Consider the following 22,523-nt stretch of genomic DNA (forward strand, 5'->3'; position numbering starts at 1 on the left):
AGATGCGCGCGTGCTGGGATGTAGAGATTGCACGCTTGGCTGCGCACGCCCTTGCTCGGGCCCGGATACCCGCAAAGTACCCGTCGAACCGAAGGGGCTACATTAAAGCCCGTGACGCTCAGCTACCTGCTCCGAGATAGCGCGAGACTCGTTTTAGCAGACGCGGAAGGCCGGACTGCCAACGGCCTATAGTTGTAATTTCCAAAACAACTAGCAGTTCACTGGGTCCGTGAACGAACAAGCGTTTTGTAATTTTGTTGTATCTCCATGCTATGCGGAGCGCAAGTCTGTCTGCTTCTTTTGTAGGAGTTGTGACGTCAGAACGCCGAGCTCTGATTGGTTCTGATTGAAGGATAGTGGGTAGACCTCAAGGCCTCTTGCTTCGAGGTCTACCCACTATCCTTCAATCAGAGCCAATCGGGGCTCGGTGTCGTTCTGAAGCTTCACCGCAGCTCCTGCGTAAGAAGCAGACGACTTGCTCTCTGCATATAAGAAGAAAAAAAAAGGAGCTTTGGCCTAAGGATTTAGCCTTTCCTTGGTACAGAGTGCATCACTGCTGGACAATGCACTGCCCCGGATTTGCTGTCGTATGGTGTACCTCTAGCTAGTGCTTGCCCTGTACTGGCTGCAATTCTCAGCCATGGCAGAGACATATTGGATGCCCCTCAAGACACACTAACTTCCCGCTGTCTAAAAATCCAGGCTATGAAGTTACACGCTTAATTTCTCATTTATGGCATGAAGGTACGTATCACCATGAAATGAAAACATCCTTATGCTGTATTGTCATCTAATTTGCTTGTTTTTTCTTCTCGCCACAAGTTGGAAAGGTGTGTCTCGTCTTCTGGCACACACTCTTTGAAATTTAACTGTGTCTAGTTATTCCAGCATGGTCTCATAGGGTGGTGTTGCCACTGCCAATGCCGACAGTGCTGTAATTTGTTTCACGATAACGTGGCAAACCGTGGAGGCTATACAGCCCCCGAACCCAATAAGGGAGTCTGAGTGAGGCACGTGCCACCATGCCGCGGGAGCATGTGCCCCTGCACCAAATGCGAGGCCCAGAGGAACTGGCTGTCGTCTGCTGGACAAGAGTCGTCTGCTGCGAAACCAAGCAACTTCGGACAAATGTCCACCGCTGCAACATTCCCGTCCGCTAGATTACCAATCTCTTCAGGAACAATTTATGATACAACCATACTCTCAATTTATCAGCGAATCTGTGGCAGATGCTGATGCCAAAACAATATTTTGAGCTGAAGTGGTCGATTACAGGCTGCGATCGTTCAACTATCGTTCAAAAACCACATTGTTTTCTAAAAAAGATGATCCTAATTAAGTATCATTGAAAAGTAACATGTCTTCCTCTTTTCTGTCTGGTCGATAGAGATGCAATCAACAAAAAGAAGCCTAGAACTACTTTTTGTCACAGATGGCGCTGTTACTATGGCGGTACATATCCTCCATGGCCTCGACCGTGGAGTGTTGTCACGTGCCTTGCTCCGACGCCCTTATCGGGTCGCGGGGGCCGCAGCCTCTACAGTTCGCAAAGTTATCGTGAAGCGGAGTAGAGCGGGATTCATATTGGCAACCTCAGCACGGCCAAAATGCCAAGTACTCGAGCTGGATTAGGAGCACACTCTTCCGTGTGCTCCAGATCAAAAAGGAGAAAGATATTCACTCTGCCGCAAAATGGCCCAATGTCACCGCCCCCAGACAGGCACGTAGGCTAGAAAAAGGAGGGCGTGCAAGATTGAAGAAAGGGCAATCTGTCTACTCAAGCCTCCCCTAGGTGACGCCACAATTGGGAGCTCAACGTACGGTACCACAATGATACTGCAATGACACCTGCACCTGCCACTCTGCCCCCCAAAGGAAAATTTTTGCCTGGTATCCAACTGGTCCCAGTTCCAGCTGGCCTCAGTTGCAGCTGCAGCCAACGCAATACAGACATGAAAAGCAAGGTTCGCCAAGCATTAAATTATTGAACAGCTACAGATTAAAAAAATAAACTGTCAAAATAGATTTTGCAGCATTGTCGTGTTTCCGGTGGGGTTGTAGGAATTTGCTTAGAAGAGCTGTGTAGCACTACACTTCAGTTGCCTTGTTCGCCTCTTGCTTGCGACGATTGAATCGCCTTTTTGGGGGAGATGTTTGTACAAGGGATGAAGTGCTCATTAACGAGCCTTTGCTGCGTCGTAGTGCGCAGGGTTGGTTGCTGAAGTGTGTCAGCATGAGTCCCGCCATGACATCTTCAACTTCCCCCATTGCGGAAGTTAAGTCCAAATACGATGTGGTAGCGTTTCCACTTAGCAGTCGAATGTTTCCAATCACCTTGATCACAGAATAACCTCCCCTGCATTTATTGTATCCTCTGTGGACACTCCCCAATCGCTGGATGGCACCCTCTTATTCCTAGAAGTTTACTGCTGCCTTCATGTCGTGTGTCTGGTGGATTCAAGGAGTAGATTGGTGTTTTCTATGACCTTTTGAGAACATCATAATCATTTATTGGACCATTGGGCAGTGCATCTCTTCATTCCCCCACTCCCCCACCTTAAAGGAGCTGTGCAACAATTTCAGGGCTTTGCTTAAATTATTGTGGAAGTTGATGCCCGACACTTCTGAAGTGAACTACAGAAAACAGATTTTGCCTGGATACCCTAGTTTTTTTTTTAAAAAATGAAAAAGATCCAGGTTTTTGCCGCCTCTCAACTCGTACGTCGTCTTCCGGGTCACGTGCGCAGTGACGTTGAGGGGGTAGGGGCGGGGTTCCGGAAAAGTTCTCTCTTTAGAGCCATCAGTGAGCAGCGAGAACTCATCCGCTCGCGACTGCGTGACCACGTGCTGGCGGGCACCGCGCAAGCAATATTGAAAGGAGGAAAGTCTCATCCGGGTCCGGCCATACCCGTCTGACCCTGTTGCCCTCCTTTTCCGGCTTCTGGCAGCTGTTTGCGGTAGCAGAGGGAGTTGACGGTTTTGTGGACCTAGGATAGATGGCACCACTAAAACTCCGTATAATAAAAGTTTTTTTGATGATACCAGGCTTTTGACGCATTTATATATATGTTGGAATGACAAGATTTATAGAAAAGTTACCTTTTATCGAGCAGGTATTCGCACAACTTGCTATCTTTCGACAAGATTCCCCATTGACGTCATGCCGCGTGTTTCTCATGGCCGCCGCTCGCGGCTGCAGGTCGGGGAATATTCTAAGTTTTGCCTTGCTATTACTCGGCGGAATCGCAACGTTTCGATGAAAGAAGGTGTGTTTTCTGTCATTTGTGACGAGGTGATCAATATCAAAAGCAGAAGATGCCAATTCTTTCAACGTTAAAATCGTTGCACAGCTTCTTTAAATGTTTTGAGCAATTGCACCGGTAACGAACGTAGCACCCTCCTTCAGCCACGCGTAAAACTGGTCCGTGGCAAGCACAGCCAACTGCCCGGCACACGACGGTGATGTGTTGGCTTAAAAGTAAAACATATTTCTGAAAAAACAAGATACCAAACAATTGATGATCTCTATGAGCCAATGACTAACCCTTGCATGCTTCATACTATTTAGAGAATTTAGTGAAACATGCACTTGAGGCAGTAACATTGTATTTGCAGCAAACAGGTACGCTAGATGCACAGCAGAATATAGTCCGAGCCGTGGGAGGAAAAGCGCCATAGTATTGTGTTCCCTTTGGTTGCAGATGAAAATGAGCTTTTGGGACCAGCTGGGTTTGTTGCTATGGAAAAACTTTGCCGTGCACAGGCGTCAAAAGGTAAGTGGGCATTCCTTCGTCTGTCTCGGCCGTCGAGTTTGAACAGTTGGGCCTAACTATAATATTCTGCTTCAATGTTTGTCACGACAAGGTAGTCGCCATGGACAACTCCCTCGAAAAAGTAGACTCATTCCTTTTACGAGATCAGAGTCGAGCCGAAAGTGCTTATATTTTTTTGCCAATTCTCGCTTTCGTTGCTGCAAACCGCAATAAAAAAAGTGCCAGTTTCTTGCTTGACGTGAGGATTAAAAGCGTCGCTGCCGCTTGCGTGCGTTCTGGTGTCGACGTGGGGTGTGCAGGTGCGTCTGCTGGTGGAGCTGGCATGGCCCCTGCTGCTCTTCTTCATACTGATGTGGGTGCGCACGCGGGGCCTAAGGCTCTACATGCACCAGTGTAAGTAGCCCCCCCCCACTTCCCGCAGCTCCTCCGACCCCGGACGCTGACCCTCTCCGAACCTCGCAGGTCACTTCGAGGCCAAGGCTATGCCGTCTGCGGGGCTGCTGGCCTTCGTCCAGTCGACGGTGTGCACCCTGAACAACACGTGCCACCAGCAGGCTGTACCAGATGGGAACCCCCAAGAGCTCAACGCCAGCCTGTGAGTAGCCGGCGAGGCAGGTCGCCTGATGGCACCGCTCCCTGTCTCTCTCTGCAAGAGAAAGGGCTGTGACCGTTGCGTGCCGCTCAACCCACTTTCTGACGTTGCAGAGCCTGCAACGCGTCTTTGGCTGGTGTGTTTAGCGCCCTGTCCTACCTACGCAACAAAAGTGTCCAGAAGTGCCAACAAATGACGTCACAAAAGCCGAGTGTCTTGCTGTTGAATGTCGCGATTCTGGTGGCTCGTCGTAGAAGTTCTGGCAAAGTCATCGCGGCATCCCAACTCCTTGCTGTCGAAACTACCGTGGACTGTCGGCTAGGGAGCGATCTGCGTACATCTGCCACATTTATCACCACTGCTGCGACACCACCAGGATCGCGGGTGGCGACAGCGTGACACTTTTATGACGTCGTCGGGCAAAAATAGAGGGTCCACTTTTATGGACGCGTAAACAGACCAGTCATAGGCCCGTTCCAGGCACCATACCAATGCGGCGAGTTCTTCCCAGGGTAGCCCAGCTGGTTCGGGACGTGCAGCACCTGGTCCGGGACCACTTGGGCAACCCAGACACGGCGGACAGCATCCGGAGGCTGTCCGGGGACCTGGAAACTCTCTCCGCTTTTGTTCGGAAGCTTACAGACCCAGAATTCCCCCTGGCAGGTAAGTCCCGGGATCAAGTCTCCGGTCCCCCCCCTCCCAATGTTCGAGGTCGTAGAGTTAACATACTAATCTAGAGGACAAAGAGATGTTTTAGAATAATGTACACAATTTTAGCGCACGCTAGTGCTAAATTTAGCTCTTGCATTGGCGCACGCTATGCGAGAGAGTTTAGGAATAGTGTTTCTTTGCCGCGACGTAAAAGCCCAATCATCTTGGAAGCGATTGCAACGCCACCAAGAAACTCAATTTTTATTTCACGCACGAAATGCTCTTGAGAAAAAAAACAAGCTTTTTGATCCAGAATATTTGTTCAAATGTAAAAATATGACGGGAGCGGTTGACCGGTCTGGTCCACTTGCGTTGCCTCGGCAAGATAGGTCTCGTATACTGATCTTCGCACATCATACCTTTGCCGAGAAATGTTAGTGCGTCTTAAGCATCAAGTTGCTGGCGATCGTTTTCCACCCTACGGGCCTCCTAACCCGAGTGCAATGTTGTTCTGTGTTGAATATCAATGTTGTGAGGATGCTGCCGACGTCGCGCTTACAACGCCGCCAAGGCGGCCGCAACCATGATCCTGGGAGCCACCATTTTTTAACTGTTCTCTTCTTGGCTTTAGCCAATATCACATCATGAATCCTCTTTAGAGGAGTGCGAAAACTCTTTGTGTATGCACGGAATTTCCAAGAAATAGCACACACAAAGCGCAAACAGCAGCATTCGGCACATGCGCAGCAGTGACAATGCCATTCTCTGCATGTACACTATTTCAAAACTCCCTAAAGTGCCATGCATTGCAGCTGCTTCGGAACGCGAAGGCATAGACAGGACATCATTGGTCCCAATGGGCCCAGAGTGCTGGTGAAATTTAGATACACACAAAGAAGCAGGTAACTGTCACTTGCAATAGGTATGCAAAGAAATAAACTCAACAAGCGCTCCAAGTTTAAGTTGTCGCAGCAAAACGAATACTCCCAACCTATCGTCTGCTTTGTTTTGCTGCTCTTGTGGCACTCTTTTTCTCATTCTTTCTCTTTGGACAACCGATGTTGGTGCTCATCATTTACCGCATTCTGTTCCCGTCTTTAACCCCCTGCTTCCCTTTTTTCCCCCGTGTCTTTGGGCCCTGCAGGGAAGGTGGCCGTGGCAGACGTTCTGCGAGCCAAAGGCGCAGTGGAGGCTGGGTTTGCCTCCGCGGGCCTGTCCGACGTCTACCCTGCCTTCCTCGGTTCGAGCCTCGGCCTCGCAGCGGTGCAAAAGGTCGAGTCACGCTCTTTCCTCGCCAACGTTCAGATACGGCAGAGGTTACGCGGCCTTTAGGAGCGTCTGAACTTATAAGTGATAGCTGTTGTGGGCTCTTTCACCATTGGAAATGACGTGTGTTGTTGATGTTGTGATTGTTAATGTTGTGGTTGTAGGTGTTGATGTTGATATCATAGTAGTTGTAGGGCGTCTTTCGTCGATGTTGCCAAATCCCCGAAAAAGATAGCCCGCTGCCCGCCGAGATCAAACCTGGGTCTGCCGCGTGCGAAGCGGAGGTGTTGCCACTGAGCTACGCCACAGCGTTAACGACCCGTTCTATAGTTTGAATTTCTGTTGTACCCAATGCCTCTAGTGCGCTCTCTGGAAAAAGAAAATAGTCGATAACAGAAATACCTGTCTATTACTGTCAATGCTAAGCACTCGTGCCGGTAGGCGCGCTTTCACTTCTCTCCGGAACAAAAAAAAGAACAAAATGGTCGGATGTCTTCTTTGTTCCGAACGCCTTTGTTCATGCACCCCGCAATGCGTGAACGCGACGTCCGATGACTTCATCGTGAGTTGTTGCAGCTATCGCTCTGACTGTACTGTAGGTTAACATAAGAAAGGTAAAATTTTGATTAGTGCACTGTTGCTGCCATCGGTACATTTCCCTAATATTACCGGGATGTTGCGTAGAATAAAGACCAAATGAGACGTATCATATTTTTCGGCTTATAAGCCGCGAATTTTGCTCTGAATTTTCGTCCTAGCTTCTTATACAACGGTGCGACTTCTACGCATTATTTTTTTTAGAGTACGGACCTTAACTGGGCATGAGATGTCGGCTGTACCGAGAGTTACGACGAAGAAGAAAGGGCAGAGCACCACCCATCGATGGCCCGCTTTTTCGGCACGGCGGCATAGGTCCGCAGCTGCTATTTCATTGCATCAGCGGTGCAGAGACTTGCGCAGAGATAAAACTTATGCACACCAATTTTACAGTAGAGCTGTTAAGGGCTAGTTTCCTCAGTTTCGTGTCCGTGGACAAATGAATGTTGACACAAAACTTTGGACAGCTACCTCCATCTATGAGCAATGGCGGCAACCAGACAACCGGCTTGCCAATTGTCTGGTTGCTGCCGTAGCTCCCAAGCTGGCAACCTCTCCAGCTCTTCCACTCTGGTTTTCACCAGAGTGGAAAGGCTGAATTTCTCTAGGCATTGTCTTAGAAGTTGTTCTTGAGGTTGTCCTTGAGGTTGTCCTTGAGGTTGTCCTTGAGGTCGTCCTAGACGTCGTCCTTGAAGTCGTCTTTGAGGTCGTCCTAGGCGTCGTCCTCTAAGCATCGTCCTCGAGGTTGTCCTAGAAGTCATCCTTGAGGTCGTCCTAGATGTTGTTTTCCCACCATAGTACAGCTTCGCTGGTCTTCCTTCTTTACCAGAGTGGAAGGGCTGAAAGATTTTTTTTGCGAAAACAGCCTTTTGTACAGAGGGACTCGGCTTACGCAGCAGCGTGATTTATAAACTGGAAAATGCGATACGTGCCCCACGAGCACGATTGTAAACGGGAGCCACTGTCGGGGTTGCACGGACGGCTCACGCGTTCCTCCAACTCCCGTGTGCCGAGAATGCCCCTGGGATGCAGCTCTTCGATCGGGGCAAGGAGGACGTGGGTACCTTCCTGTGCGGTCCCGACGGTCCAGTGTTGCTGGAGGCACCCGGGCAGTCTGCTGGGCTGCAGGAGCAGCTGTGCAAGCTACCTCCGGATCAGGGCCGTGCACTGGCCACCCTGGTGTTGTCCGGCCTCGACTGGGAGCTTGCAGCAAAGCAGGCGAGGAACTCTACGGCCTTACCCCGTACTATAGTGCGTGGAACACATCACCGACTGGTGTGTTTACCGCATCCTAAAGAGCGGTCCGGACCGCAACATCCGACGCCATTTGGTGCATCTTTGGGACCGCTTCGGATGCATGGGCAATATGGGGTGCTAAACACACCAGTCGGAGACGTTTGCTAGGGACCTTACCCACACGCCCCTTGTGACTTGGAGTTTGGCGCTCACCGTGAGCTGGCTTTTCCCAGATGGCGTCTGTGGCTGCGCAGAATGGCCACCCACTCAGACCGAGCGATTGGGCGGTGGCCCTGTCAGCAGCCCGTGCACTCACCGAGGAGGTAAGGGGGCCACGGGCGAGGCACTTCAAAAACGGGGGTGGGCGCGTCCAAAAGAGACTTTCGGTCGAGTACAGAGTTACCGACAGCTTACATACAAGGGGCATACAGACGGTCGGATGGATGGATGTTAATGGCGCTGTACGCTTTATAAGAAGTGGTAGCTTGCGCCACCTAGCCTAAAAACTTTGCTTAGGGGCAAGGACAGTCGAGAAAATATAGGAGCTCAAAAGAGATGGTTATGCGTCCGTTGATGCATAACTACGTGCCAGTGCTTTATTTCGCCAATGCTGAGACTGGAAGGGGTTCCTCAGCTATTAATGTAGAGAGACAGTCTTTTCTCAAAATGTAAAGGTTCGAGAAGTCCCGGTATCGCATATTTGTTAAGGACATAAACGTGGACTATTGCCACATTCTTCATACGCATTTAGTCACGTCATACTAAAGCCTTGCTCATTTTTTTGCCATTGCCATTTATTTTTGTCTTCTTACGCCGTTGGCTTCAATTTTGCAGATTGTGACGGAAACTTTCAGTTTGTCGCCGTTCAAAAGAAGACATTCTTGCTTACCTGGTCGAAGAAGCAGTCAAGAAAGGCCGTTTTCTGGTCAGCTATGAGCCGAAACAAAAAGGGGACAGTCTTCAAAATTGACATCAACTATGTTGTGAGACTGAAATCGAGCACTTTACTCAGCAATCCCCCCTAAAATACATACTACATAAATATAGAGAGAGACTATGGAAAAATGCCTAAATGTTTGCGAAGTATGCAGTGGTAATCTGCACTTCGGGAGGAAGAAAATAATGTTGTGGCGTTATACTTTCCCACCGTCCCTTCATTAACATATTGGGTAGAATTTACTGTAAATAAAATACAATAAATAAAGTGCATTTTAAGATGCAGTAGATAACAAAGTTTGTACAGGACAAATGGGACATGTGAACAGGAAAAGAATTGCCCCTTTTCCTTCAGTCCTTCTCCTTCAGTTTCTGCTCTGGGTTCCCGTCTGCGCTCTTTCGCGAGGTTATTCTGAATTCATCGTCACCAACAAGTTCCGCCGTCTGTTGCCGACATTATACTCGTTACCAGAGGCACGCAGATATTTGCGTGCCTCATTACCAAAAATCAGTTTATTTTCAGTTGATTTCGTGCTTTCTTGTCTTGTGCATTGTTTTGTTTATATCTTAAATTTTTTATTTTCTTAGCCCCCCCTTTACCAAAGGCTCTTAACGAGCCTTTAAGGTATTACAATGAATGAATAAGTGAAACCTCAAATAAGTCACAAATATCCTTTATCAAAATATCTCAAAAATTTTTTGAATGAAATCTCAGGTAAGTGACTCTCCATTCAGGGAGTATGGCACAAATAGCCCGTTCCAGTTTCCTTTTAGAGTTCTCTAAGTATTGTTTTGTTCGCAAGATTGGCAAGACAGAAAAATGTGTCTCCCAAGACAGAAAAATGTGTCTCCAGCAATCGGTAAGAGGTGCGGCTACTGGCATGGCTAACACGTTGGTAGCCATTCGGGTCGGAGACACGTGTCCGACGGCAGTTGATGGAGCCCGTTCCCCTCCCCAGGTGGGGCGCCTGGAGGGCCTGCGGCAGCTACTGGGCAGCCTGTCCGAGCGGGCGGCCCAGCTGGGGTCCCTGGTGGGGGGGCCCCCGCGGGAGGGCCGGGCCCTGGTGCGGCTGGTGCAGGGGGCCCTGTGCGGCCGGAACTCCTCGGTGCTGCTAGAGCCTGAGCGAAGCCCCGACCACCGGGTCCAGGAATTCTCGGAGAAGGTCACCCGCAACATGCAGCAGCGCAGGACCCAGGGGGCTAGCTACATCTACGACAACACCACCTGTGAGTGTCTTTCTCAACCAGGGGGCTACGCAGCGTCCACAAGATCCGACCACAAAGGAGACGCGCCTCCGCTAGAGTGTGCGAGAAGCAACCGATTAAGGCTGGAGTGAAGCGGCACCCTAGTGTCCCGTCCGTGCACGATCTACGGATGTAAACTTGCATCTCTCAGCGTTCTTAAGCATCGGTCCACATACAGTGTTTGAAAGGATGCAATGCTGTGCACAACAAAAATGCGACCTAGAAATATCTGATTTTGCTCGCTAAGAGTATGCTCAAAGCATGAGTTACAAGTCCGTTGCCCAGAGCCCGCACGTGCGTGTCCTTGCAGCTTGAGTGTGGCTGCAGCACTTGCTGCCGCTGCGGTCGCTCAGAGGTGTCCACACAGACGTGTGTACTCATGCAAAAACGCTAGTGCAAGTGACGGGTGTCCATGCATGGGCAGAGCCCCGCGCAGACGACAACTTTGGCGTCGGCATCCGACTCGTGTTCCCCGACTTTCTATCCGGCACAAGTTGGCATTCGACCTGCGAGACTTTACGGCATTTTCTTTTACGCTTTAGTCTCAAATGCCGGTTTTTCCGAGTGCATTGTAGTACCGATAAATCTGCGTGGAATTACCTCGGCTGTAAAGGGTTAGGACTCTGCACCTTCGGGACATATACTCGGTGGTGCGTCGTTTCTCAGTCGAACCTCAGTACCTAAAACGCATCTGCAACCGGTTTGCTTAGTCTCGTATACGTGCCACGCATCAGAATGACGTCAGAGTGGCGATGGAACTATTACGAAATCCTCCGCTTTATGTTGTGAGTCGTCGTAATCCCTTTCGTTAGTCACAAACGTCTTTGTCGCAGTGCTCCGATCCAAATCGAATAACGTCTCTCACAGAAACACTTTCCACACCTGCATTGCGCAAGACCTTGTGGGACCGAGTTTCCTTGAACATTCTCCCAACAAATTTTTGCTTACAGCACCTCGGTGCAACGAGGTGTTCCGCTCCCTGGAGGAAAACCAGCTGAGTCGCTTTGTGTGGAGGCAGCTCAAGCCCTTTGTGCGAGGGAAGATCCTCTTCGCCCCGGACAGTCCGGCCACCCGCACGCTTGTCCGCAAGGTGGGCGGACCCCCATGCTACGGTGCCTCGAACATATCTCCAACTGTTGTGCTTAGTGTCCACCCATGCGTCTAAAGGATCGCAGCCCGTAACAGTGTGATGCTTCATGTCGTCATCGGGCAGAAATCGAGAGAACACTTTTTCGGACGCGGTCGACACTCCAGTCGGAGACTCAGGCACCATAGCCCCGCTGCCACGGGGCCCACCTCGACCCGCGTTCTTCATATCCCGCAGGTCAACGCCACCTTTGAGGCAACGGACCGGGTGATGGTCATGGCCCGGCGCTGGTCCCAGGAGCTGGCCCCGAGGCTCAGCCGGTGGCTGGGAAATCGGTCGAGTACCCTGCACCAACTCGGGGTCAGTCGCCTCCCCGGTTTTTTCCCATCGAAACTCGCAAACGCGATTGCCAACTTCCTTCGTGCATGTCATGTTTTTGCATAAGGAATTGTGCCATGCAACCTATTGCTCGTCGTCCCTCAAGCAGTAACCGACGATTGGCACCAGTTTAAAGTTCAGCACATTGATACTTAGACTCATGTTGCTGTTAAAAAGCTATCTCCAAACTCCGGTCTAAAACAACTTTCAGCCTTTCCATTCTGGTGAAAAAGGAAAATCGGTGAAGCTGTACTATGGTGGGACGACCTCAAGGATGACTTCTTGGACAACCTCAGGGACGCCGCCTAGAGGACGATGTCTAGGACGACCTGGAAAATTACGCCTAGACGACGCCAAGGATGATCTCAGGGACGACGTCTAGGACGACCTCAAGGACGACTTTTAGGAAAACCTCAAGGACAACGTCTAGGACGACCTCGAGGACATTGTCTAGGATGACTTCTTGGACGACCTCAAGGACAACCTCAAGGACGATGCCTAGGACGACGTCAAGGACGACCTCAAGGACGACGTCTAGGACGACATCAAGGACGACGTTTAGGACGACCTCAAGGACGACTTTTATTATGACCTCAAGGACGACTTTTAAGACGATGCCTAGAGAAATTCAGACTTTCCATTCTGGTGAAAACCGGAGTGAAAGGCTGGACAGGTTGCCGCCATTTATGAGCGACGGCAGCAACCAGACAACCTGCAAGTCGGTTGTCTAATTGCTGCCGTCGCTTATAGATGGTGGTAGCTGTCTAGAGTTTTGTGTCGAGATTTTTTATCCACGGACATGAAACGGGGGAACTAGCCCTTAACAGCTCTGCTGGAAAGCATGCTTTTCGTGTAAGGCTTGTCAAATTTGAAGTGCTGGAGAAAACCAGCCTTCTGCATTAAGTCCTTATTTTGAACTCTTTTGGTTTGCATTCCACCCATTCAAAAGCATGTGGGAAGGGCCTCAGCACGCACCTCGTATTGCTGCGCTGCACTGTTCTTCCACAGCATAAAGGCCGTCTGCTTTCATCACTGTCACCATAGCAACGAACGCTGAATGAATGGAAGCACGCACGGTCTCGCCGTGTGAAGCCAGCAACAGCTGACACCATTTTTCGAACTCCGTCTGCTAGCCAAAGTTTAATAGTTTTCTAATGAGCAGCCGCAGACTATCGCCTCGGAGCAGCGTGAATGCAGGCGGGGGGGTGGTGGGTTAACACGCTCCTCAATGATATACATGCCGTCCGAAAATGTCATTCGGCGTTCGTTGCCATGGTGATGGCAATAAAAGCAGATGGCCTTTATGCAGTTGAAGAACACTGCAGCACAGCGATACGAGGTGCATGCTGAGGCGCTTCCCTCATGCTTTTCAATGGGCGGGACGTGAACAAAAAGAGTTTGAGATAAGCGCTAATGCAGAAGTCTGGTTTTCTCCAGCGCATCATAATTTACGAGCCTTGCACGAAAAGTGTGCTTTTTGGCCATCCCGCACCCTGTTTTTTTTTATCCGTAACATGGGTCTAAAGTATCAGACTGCCGAAAGTTCTTCTCTGGGCTGGTTTTTCGCAGCTTGCTCCCGCCACACAGCAGAGGTAGTGAGGTAATAGACAATTGTATTCGTTGGAATAAATACCCCAAGTAAGGTAGATGTTTGCAGCTGCAGTGCCCCGATACGAGTGCTCATCTTGGTAATCGTCGGCGTGCAGAGGCTGGCTTCCTCGGCAGGCCTGGGGGCCCTGCTGGTGGGGCAGGCAGAGCCCACCCAGGCAGCCTCGGCGCAAGAGGCCCTTTCCTGGCTGCTGGGTGACTGGGACTCCCACCTGCAACGCCTGGACGCGGCCGCACTGGCAGTCCAGCGAGCTCTCGAGGTAACTCTCCATTGCACGCTTGAACTCGAACCCGTTCCCGCTATGCTTGGTCCCGTCCTTGATGCAGGCAGTCGTAAAGGTTGTTTTTGGCTCGAGACCCTTGGCATAGATATTAGTTTTGCCCTGGCTCTAGGAGATTTAGCTCAAAGAATTTCATCGGGGCACCCAAATCATCGGAAGGAGCCCACTCTTTCCCAGAATCTGTGTGCTTCATCTGGTTCATCACTTAAGGTTCACAATCGCGGCACAAAGGTTGACGACAGAGTCGGGGACGAAGCTCGCTAACGGTTAACTTTGCTTCTTGCCGGGACTTGACCAATACGGTGCAATACACCTATAAAGATAATAAGAAAACCCAAATATTCTATCGTTATAGCAGATTATCGTCGTATCTGGACTAGACACTGAGCGTTTCTAGTCTATAAATTCTAGAAACTGATCGTTATAAGCAGTACATAGTTATATTTGGTATCTTTGTAAGTGGATTACACTGTACCATCTAGAACAGGGGTTCTCAAACTCTTTGGTCTCACGGAACCCCAGGAAGCCTCAAAGACTGCCGCGGAACCCTCCCCGACCTCCATATTTGCCGACCGAGAAGCAACAGATGCACAATTGTAGGCAATTTTGCTTGTGTTGCTTCCCATATATCCACACCATATCAATCACAATGTCAGTGCGAAGTGAGATGGAGGCGCTTTGCATGGTCTTGCTGCGCAGCCTGCGGCGTGGGAGGGGGGGGGGGGGGGGGGAAGAGGAGAGGAGAGGAGAGGAGAGGAGAGGAGAGGAGAGGAGAGGAGAGGAGAGGGAGAGAGAGGGAGGGAGGGAGGGTGAGGGGAGGGGGTTGCAATTTGGGTGTTCACGGAACCCATGAGACCAGCTCGTGGAACCCCTGTGTTCCCCGGAACCCAGTTTGAGAACCCCTGATCTAGAAGACGAGGCCTGCGCCTTTCTCCCTAAATGTCATCTCTAGTAGATCCATGCAGCATCACCTAGCTTCCGTGAGCATTGCCGCAAGTGCACCTTCCAGAGTCTCACAACGAGCGCGACGCCGAGACATACGCTTCTGCCGCTTTGCGTTGATCTTGGGAGTGTTTGCCGCTTGGGGGAGGTCAGGAATCCACCGATGATAATGTTGTGCGCAGACCTTGCCTTCTAGGTGGCATTGCCTGACCCCTCCCCTCCTATTGCTCCCCAGTGCGTAGAAGGGGACCGCTTGGAGGGCTTCCCCTCGGAGGAGTCCCTGTTGGCCAGGGGCCAGTCCCTGATGCGGGAGGACAAGCTGTGGGCTGCCCTGGTCTTCCCTGGTTTGGAGGGAGCCCAGAAACTACCCCCCTTCGTGCGCTACAAGATCCGCATGGACGCCCGCAAGGTGGACTCCACCAAAAGAACCAAGGACAGGCGAGTGCACGCGGGCATGTTCCACTTTGCTGCCTGCAGGAAGGTGTCTCGCGGCGCCGTTGGGACCCGGGAGAGTCGTTGGAGCCACGGCGGAGGGAAAGCTTCGGGGATAAAACTTTGACTAGAGCGTAGCTGCCTATTGAGTCTGCTTCATACGCTTTTGTCGGCTCTCCAGTAGTATCACTAGATAATGTCACTACGCTTTGATTTTCCTATTAGTATTTTTGTTTCGAAAGGGGTTCTGTGCAAAGGTTTGTGTCATAGTTTCACTCACTAATAAAGAAAGGTTGCCGAACTATAGTGACGACCTTTGGACCTCGGTTAAGGGGAGGCACGGCCTACAGGGGTCTACTTTTTTAATAGTTTGCCGATTGCAATGAAACTTTTACCATATGTTAGTTATGCAAACTTGGGAGGGCATGCAAAATTTCAACCAACAGGGAAGATTTTTTGCCAAGTTACGGTGCAATTTGTCATAAAAAAGAAGACTGATGCAGCACCAACGAAAAAAATCTATCATTAAAAAAAAAGAAAAATTCCAACTTTTTTTGCATATATGTAATGTTCAATAAGTGATGAACAAAGTAAGGTATGTAGCAATATTTAATATAGCAAGCCTCAGCATGAAAACAGGAAATTTAAAAATGGCTTCATTTTTCTCTCGTATGACTTTTTCTAAAATCAACTTTTTCTTGGTGAACAACTCAAAATTATTAAAAACAAAGTGCCTTACTAAATTCTTCAGTAAATTTCACTCCAGAAAAACAACACTTCAGGAGTCTCAGTCCACACTCTAAAAAATGATAGTTTTTTCAAAAATGGAAAAGTGTTCAAAATGACAAACTGAGAAAAATGTGTTTGAAAGTTCAAACAGTGTTCGGCTGAAAACAGTGCTTACTGTATCATTTAAAACGCTCCAGGACCATAGGTCAGTCCTTCCTCTTCACGGTCCTTCTGTGCCTTAGCCACGGCTTCCATCTTTCTCCGCTTGTGCGACGCTTTGGACGACTCTAGTTCCTTTTTTGGGGCCTTTCCGATCTTCTTTCGGGTGGCCTTCGCAGCATGCACGGTGTGATGGCTCCCTGGCTTGATTCCCATCTCGGAAAGGGCATGCTCAAAGCCTCGAGGTCCCAGGTTAAATTCGAGGACTGCCAGAACCACAGCTGACTCGACGGTTTTGAGGGAGGCAAATTCCACCTTGGGGCACCTCTTCCACACTAGAGAATTGAATGATTCATTTGCGTTCTGAGTTTTCATCCTCGAACAGCGCTCGAGCAAGTCCCTACGCGAAAGGCGATTGTAGACGGGCACCAGCTCCTTGGCTAACTCCCTGGAAAAGGCTGGCTTGTGGGGCCTGGACGCAGGTGGCTCTCCTGCAGCCTCAAGTGCCTTGCTCCTGTTGAAGTGGCACCAGGAGTGTCTTCCAGTGGGGCAAGCCGTGTGTCGTGGCTCGTCGTCTGTCGAGTAAGAGTGCAGGAGTGTGGCAAACACTCCCCACTGCATCGCTGGGACATCTGGGGCATTGTCCTTCAGGGCGCAGGCATAGTAATTTGTCAGCTGCTTCATCCTCACGTTCGTCAGCTTGCCCTTTCCACCAAGGCCTTTCTTTGCCTTCTTCAGAGCATCCAGGCCAGCATACATACGCTTTGTAACGTGGTTGATGCAATCCTCTTTCTTCACTTCCTTGTCGTATAGACCAAGGCTAGCAACCTTTGAAAACGCTTTGCTGTCACCGTCGCAGAGTACCGTGGTATACTGCATGTTGTGTCGCTCTACAGAACGCCCAAAAATGACTGAAGCAGCTTCCACTTCCATGGCATGAGCAGACCCCTGGAAATTCTTTTGACAGTCAGGACTGTGGCTTTCAAACCATTCTTCATATTCCTGAGACCCTGGCTTTGGGCCTTGAGCGCACACCTGGCAGTAGTTGCTCTGTACACTGTAGTCTATCACCAGGCCGCTGTTCAGTTCCACTGCCACGCCAACACCAAAGTGGGAGGTGCGGCCACGCTCATGCCAAGTCCCGTCGTACGAAATGCACACGTCGAAAAGTTTGTCGTCTCCGGACTTCTCTGCTTTACGTATGGACTGCGCCGCGCTCTGCATCACTTTGCTGGCGGCCTTCGTAGCTGCGTCATGCACTTTTGATGCTATCTTCTGCGAAGACTTCAGGCACATCGGTGGAGGTACGTTCATGCCAGAAAAGAGGTTGGACAACTTGGTGAAACCAATGCCGCAGTCGCGTGCGGCTAGTCCGATACGCGCGGAAAGTTAATTCTGGCGAGTGTCGCCGATGTTCGACGAGTGCGGTGCGCTCGCCACCTCTCCACACGACGGGCACTCGACGATAAACCCGAGGAGCGCACCTTGGCCACTTTCCTTTAGCTCCAGGCAAGACTTGGCACACTCTGGGCACAGCAGAGCTCCCACCAAAGCCTTGACACAAGAAACTTCGAGCAAGCGGTAGCCTTCGAGTTCGCCGCTGTCACGGCTCTCATCTAGGCCTAGCGGCTCTCCGGAGCACTCTTCCCGTCGTAGCATTTCCATCTTGCGCTCAATCGCGGTCAGCTCATCTTCCTTTGGGGTGTCAGGGGTTGGAAGCGGCGACAGAAGCCTCGATTGTCCCACACAGTCCAAGTCCAAGTCTTCAGGCGGCGATGGGCCAGGAGACGGTGACGGGCTTGAAGACGGCGATTGTTCCGACGACTCCGGGCGACTCGGGGACGGCGGTGCAGCGGTTTTGCGAGGTCGACCTCCTTCAATGCCTCTGGGCTTTCCACGCTTACGCTTCCGAGCACCAAACGTAAACGATTTCCTGCCATTCACCGCCGGCATCGTATCGATAAACTCGAAAACCGTAAAAAAAGCAAGAGCGCGCGCGCTACGCAGGTAGAAAACGAAACAAGCGTTCACGCGGGCGAGCGAGTCTCTTTTTAGTCACGTGGCGTGTCCGAGCGAATCAGAGCTCCGAATGCGTCGAGCTGCCCAATAGGAGCCCTTAGAGCGTTTCATAGCTCTTTCTGAATGATGTTTTCGCGGGGGTTCTCTCGCCTGAATGTCCGGCGTTGAACAAAAAGCCGGGGCGTAAACAAAAGAGAAAGAACTGCTCTTTCCAACGAGGGGTCCCACGCCACGCTAGGCCTAGCGAACGAGCGGCTAGCGCGCTTTGAAATCGGCAAACGCGCGGGTGTGCTCGCGTTTCTGGCGAGCGCGCGTGGCCGCCAACATATCGAAAATAATTTATTCCGGAGTAAATCCTTTACGCACGAGTATAAAAGTTTGTGAGAGCATTCTTTATTAGTTGTAGATGTTGATAAAACTGATTTTCAAAAACACATTTTTTTCGCAAAACTTGCGATTTTTAGGTTGTGCCTCCCCTTAAAGGGGTACTCCGTCGATTTCTTTATGGTCTCTGATTTGCCTCAAAATTGGCTCAACACAGCAATAGACATGGCTGTACCAGTTCCCCAAGTATTGTGTAAAAAGAAAAGCATTTCGCGAAATTATTGAATTTTCTAATTCCGCTTTCATTGTGTTTTTCAAACCATGAGTCCCTACTGGCAGCATTGAAGTGTGATGACAGAAATGGTACAAAGTCGGCAGTAAGCTGTTTTTCCAACTGATTACAAGACGTGTGATGGTGGGAAAAGAATGCTTGGAAGCTGATTCACTAAAAAGCCTGCAAAAAACACTTGACACACTGTGTTTAAGGGGGGACACTGGTTAGAGGTCCAACTTATGAACTGAAGTGATCAGAATGAATTTTGCAGTGGAGATTAAACTTCAGACGTAGGTGTACTGTTCAAACTTTCGGCTCTTTTAGACAAATTTACATACCTGCATAGGTTGATGTGTCCCTCTTCGTTAAGAAAGCTATGATATGCAAATGAAGCTACTAAGCATCATTTTGACTGCTCGAATATAATGTGGGGGATGTGGGACTTCGGGCTATCTAGTTTTAATAACTCAAATGTAAATATTTTAGGAAGAGTTGTTACCTCAAAATATGAGATGCATATCTGTCCTATGTCAATTTTTGAAAACTTGGTATTTTATCACTGACGACTTTATCTTAAAACAAAATAAAGTAGATAGCCCGATTCCCCAGTAAATTTCAGTTCAGAAACATTAAGACTGTGGTATCAGAATACTTTCACTTTCGAACAAAAGATTCCTTCGTATGAAATTTGCAGCAAAAAGTGGAACAGAGAAAATTGCATTCAAACATTGAACTTCTTTACTTTGTTACTGCCTCATTATGTTTAAAATATTTTATATGAAAGTAACTATTGGGCATATGGTTACCATATTTAGTGTAAGGGTGTATAATTAGTTTCTAAAACTGAAAACCTCAAAATTGAAAAAAGAATTTTTTCAAAAAAATTTGAAATTTAGTCTTATGCCCCCCCCTTAAGACTACCTGCGCGACCTGAAAGTCTGCACCATTTGTGACGTCGCACCACTGGAGAGCGTGCGGAAATTCGAATGTTGCTTTCGGCATCATCTTCATTTACGGTTTTCTGAATTACTATTTTGAATTTCGAGAAAATAAATAGCATACCATGAAGACTTAAGCCTAGGTAGCCAGAAAATGCAATTGTTTTGTGTAGCTAAAATGGTGGCCGGAGTACCCCTTTAAGCCACTTGAGCTAATGCAGAAAACCCCATACAGAAGAAACCTCCCGGACAATGACGCTGCCTTACGGGTGGTTCCTCTTTCGCGAGTCGACCGTTAAGACGGCGCAAGTCCGGCGCAAAGTGTGGCACTCGTCGTACATGCCACAGCAGTAGCCGCTTTCCCTGAAGGAAAACTCTGGTGTCCCGGGACGCAGGATCCAGAGCCCGGGCCCCCGCCGACGGCCGGCGATGGACCTCAAGTACCTGACCTTCGGCTTCGCCTACTTGCAAGACCTGGTGGAGCATGCCCTGGTGGCCCTGCACACTGGTCGCGAGGCCCCCGGGGTGTACCTGCAGCAGTTCCCGTACCCCTGCTACATCTTCGACCAGTGGGTACACATTCCCTCCCGCTCCCCCTCGGAGGGCTCAGATACCCATGGGTGCAGGTTCATTGCCACCATTTCGGAGTCCTTCCCCATGTTCATGGTGCTGTCCTGGGTGTACTGGTTCGCCATGCTGGTCAAGGGCCTGGTGCGGGAAAAGGAGCTGCGCCTCAAGGAGGCCATGCGGGCCACAGGGCTGGCCACGGGGCCCCTCTGGGCTGCCTGGCTGCTGGACGCCCTTGCCCTCATGCTCACTTCCTCCCTCCTGCTCGCCTGCATTCTCAAGGTGGGGGCACGCCAGAGCCATGGGCTCTCACGACGCCTGGCCGGCTCTCCCTTTCTTCACATTCGTCCAGCGCACGCTCACGCAGCCTCTGCGTATGCTCGACAAATGTGGTCTCGTGCCCGCCACGCACAAGTGCCTTTCAGAGCTGCGTTACGAGGCGGCTCTCACTTTGTAGGATAGCCATTTCGTGGAAAGCTAGATGTTCACTTTCAGGTGGCCGCCGAGAGCACAATTAAGCATGAACGTAGCAAGAAACTGGACAAAGCGAGCATTTGTCCACTTTCTCTCTCAATCTGTGTCAAGTCATACTAGTACGTACCAACCCGCCATTTGTTTTGTCAGGCTGCCCCTCTCACTTGGCAGCATGGGCACCTCATAACACTCGCCTGTCGCCCAGTTTGGCCAGGTGCTGGACCACTCGAACTTTGGGGTGGTGTTCTCCTTCCTGGCCTGCTACGGGGTGGCAGCGGCGTGCCAGGCATTCCTGGTGGCGGGCCTGTTCTCGAGGGCCAACGTGGCCGCCGCCGCGGGTGGCATCCTCTTCTTCACCTGCTACCTGCCCTACCCTCTGATCCGGCCCTGGAAGCAAGCCCTGGGCTTCAACCAAAGGCTCGCTCTGGTGGGCACCGCAGCCTTTTCTTAGGCGTGTAGGCCGACATGAGTTCCGCATGGAGATGGTGCTTTTTATTCCTGGGGGTAGCCTGTGTAGAACAGAACGTCCGGCAACATCTATACTCTGTTTCATACTTAGCGTGCAACGCCGTCCAAGCTACTGGCGCGAGCGCGTGGCTCTATCTATGGTTTTGTTTGCACGAGAACGCGTGCAAATGATCAACGAGATGGAGCTCCATGCTCGCGCCAGTAGCTTAGACAGCGTTGCACGCTAAGTATGAAACAGAGAGCTCGGTATTGCTAGATGTTCAACATCCACTTGTCTGGACATTGTTATGTGCCCATCTGGATGTTGCCTTGCATCCCTCTGGACATTTCTAGACATCCATCTGGATGTCGCCGTACGTCCAGCTGGACATTGCTGGATGTCTGTAGTTCTTTCATCTGGACGTTGCTGTACGTCCACGTAACAGTGCTGGTGGATTTCCGAATGTCAGTTAGACGTTGCTGGGCATTCAGCTGGATGTGCAGCGTTATCTGAACGTTACTGGACATTATATAATTTATCATGCTTTAAACAGAGCTTCTTTTTTAGTTGGTCAAGAATTTTCATAAAAGTGAACTTGCATTGGGTTGTTTTAGCTTCAGGTCCAAGTTATGTAGAGCGCAAGTTCGTCTGCTTCTTGCACAGGGGTTGCGATGATGTCAAAGCACTAAGCTTCATGTTTGAAAAAGAAAAAAAATAGTGGGCAGGCCTTTAGACATCTAACATTGAGATCTACTCACTATCCTATGAATCAAAGCCAATCGGAACTCGGCATTGTTTTGACGTCACCGCAACCCCTGCGCTAGAAGCGGACAACTTGCTTTCTGCACTGGCCCTGTTAGCTTCTGGAAAAGAGATAAAATGGGTTAATTAGTTAACTAAAAGGTTTTCACCAACTTTCTAAATTTTCAGTTTTAGGGCCATAATGTTTTTCTAGAATGGACGCTCGACCCGAATGCAATCTAGCCGTGCCGCGAAGTCTCGATAAAAAAAGATCTGTAGTGGATGCCACAGGGTGAGAAATGTCACCCTTCTACACGGCTTTCCACCGAAACTAAGCGAGTGAGGGGCGCCAGTGATGTCGATTCTTCCGCCTTCTGCCAGCTGTGCGAGTGAAATCGACTGCAGTAGCGCAACAGTCCTCCCGCCGAAAGTGGCGGCAAAAAAATAAAGTTTGCAACAAAAGGATGAGATAATGCTAGCAAATAAATTTTGTGACACGGCATTGGTTGCTGCAACACACTCCATACACTCTTTGCTTTTTGCTGAGGGCCAGCGATACGTTTATCTAAGGCAAGTCGAGAATGACTAGGGTTCCGAGTTTCTTTTTCTCCTTACGAATTTGGTGTTTTCTTGTGCCAATTTTCGGTGTTGGACAAAAGTTGGGTTGTTTATCAGGGCTTGTATGGAAGAAAATTGGACATGGGCATCCTGAACCTCCAGGCTACATGTGCTTACCCGAATACTCGGAAAATGGCCTGGTACCGATGAGCGAAGGATGCAAAATAAGGGCCAGGGTTCCGAACAAAGCAGCAGCCTCGCAGACAGT

General features: G+C 50.0%; 1 protein-coding gene across 1 annotated transcript in view; it reads left to right on the forward strand.

Moving 5' to 3' along the window:
* LOC8051359 (ATP-binding cassette sub-family A member 7) overlaps positions 1-22,523 on the forward strand; it is a 60,819-nt gene that overhangs the window by 638 nt on the left and 37,658 nt on the right. The window contains exons 2-16 of the mRNA XM_029990549.4: positions 3,702-3,773; positions 4,073-4,166; positions 4,236-4,368; positions 4,877-5,028; positions 6,161-6,288; positions 7,912-8,097; positions 8,349-8,438; positions 10,011-10,278; positions 11,247-11,386; positions 11,621-11,743; positions 13,468-13,629; positions 14,828-15,030; positions 19,863-20,036; positions 20,094-20,316; positions 20,714-20,935. Of these exons, the coding sequence (XP_029846409.3) occupies positions 3,702-3,773; positions 4,073-4,166; positions 4,236-4,368; positions 4,877-5,028; positions 6,161-6,288; positions 7,912-8,097; positions 8,349-8,438; positions 10,011-10,278; positions 11,247-11,386; positions 11,621-11,743; positions 13,468-13,629; positions 14,828-15,030; positions 19,863-20,036; positions 20,094-20,316; positions 20,714-20,935 (2,370 nt within the window). The remainder of the gene's footprint in view (positions 1-3,701; positions 3,774-4,072; positions 4,167-4,235; positions 4,369-4,876; positions 5,029-6,160; positions 6,289-7,911; positions 8,098-8,348; positions 8,439-10,010; positions 10,279-11,246; positions 11,387-11,620; positions 11,744-13,467; positions 13,630-14,827; positions 15,031-19,862; positions 20,037-20,093; positions 20,317-20,713; positions 20,936-22,523) is intronic.

The sequence above is a fragment of the Ixodes scapularis genome, unplaced genomic scaffold, assembly GCF_016920785.2.
Source record: "Ixodes scapularis isolate PalLabHiFi unplaced genomic scaffold, ASM1692078v2 PGA_scaffold12__126_contigs__length_90152505, whole genome shotgun sequence".
In the NCBI taxonomy this organism is placed as follows: Eukaryota; Metazoa; Arthropoda; class Arachnida; order Ixodida; family Ixodidae; genus Ixodes; species Ixodes scapularis.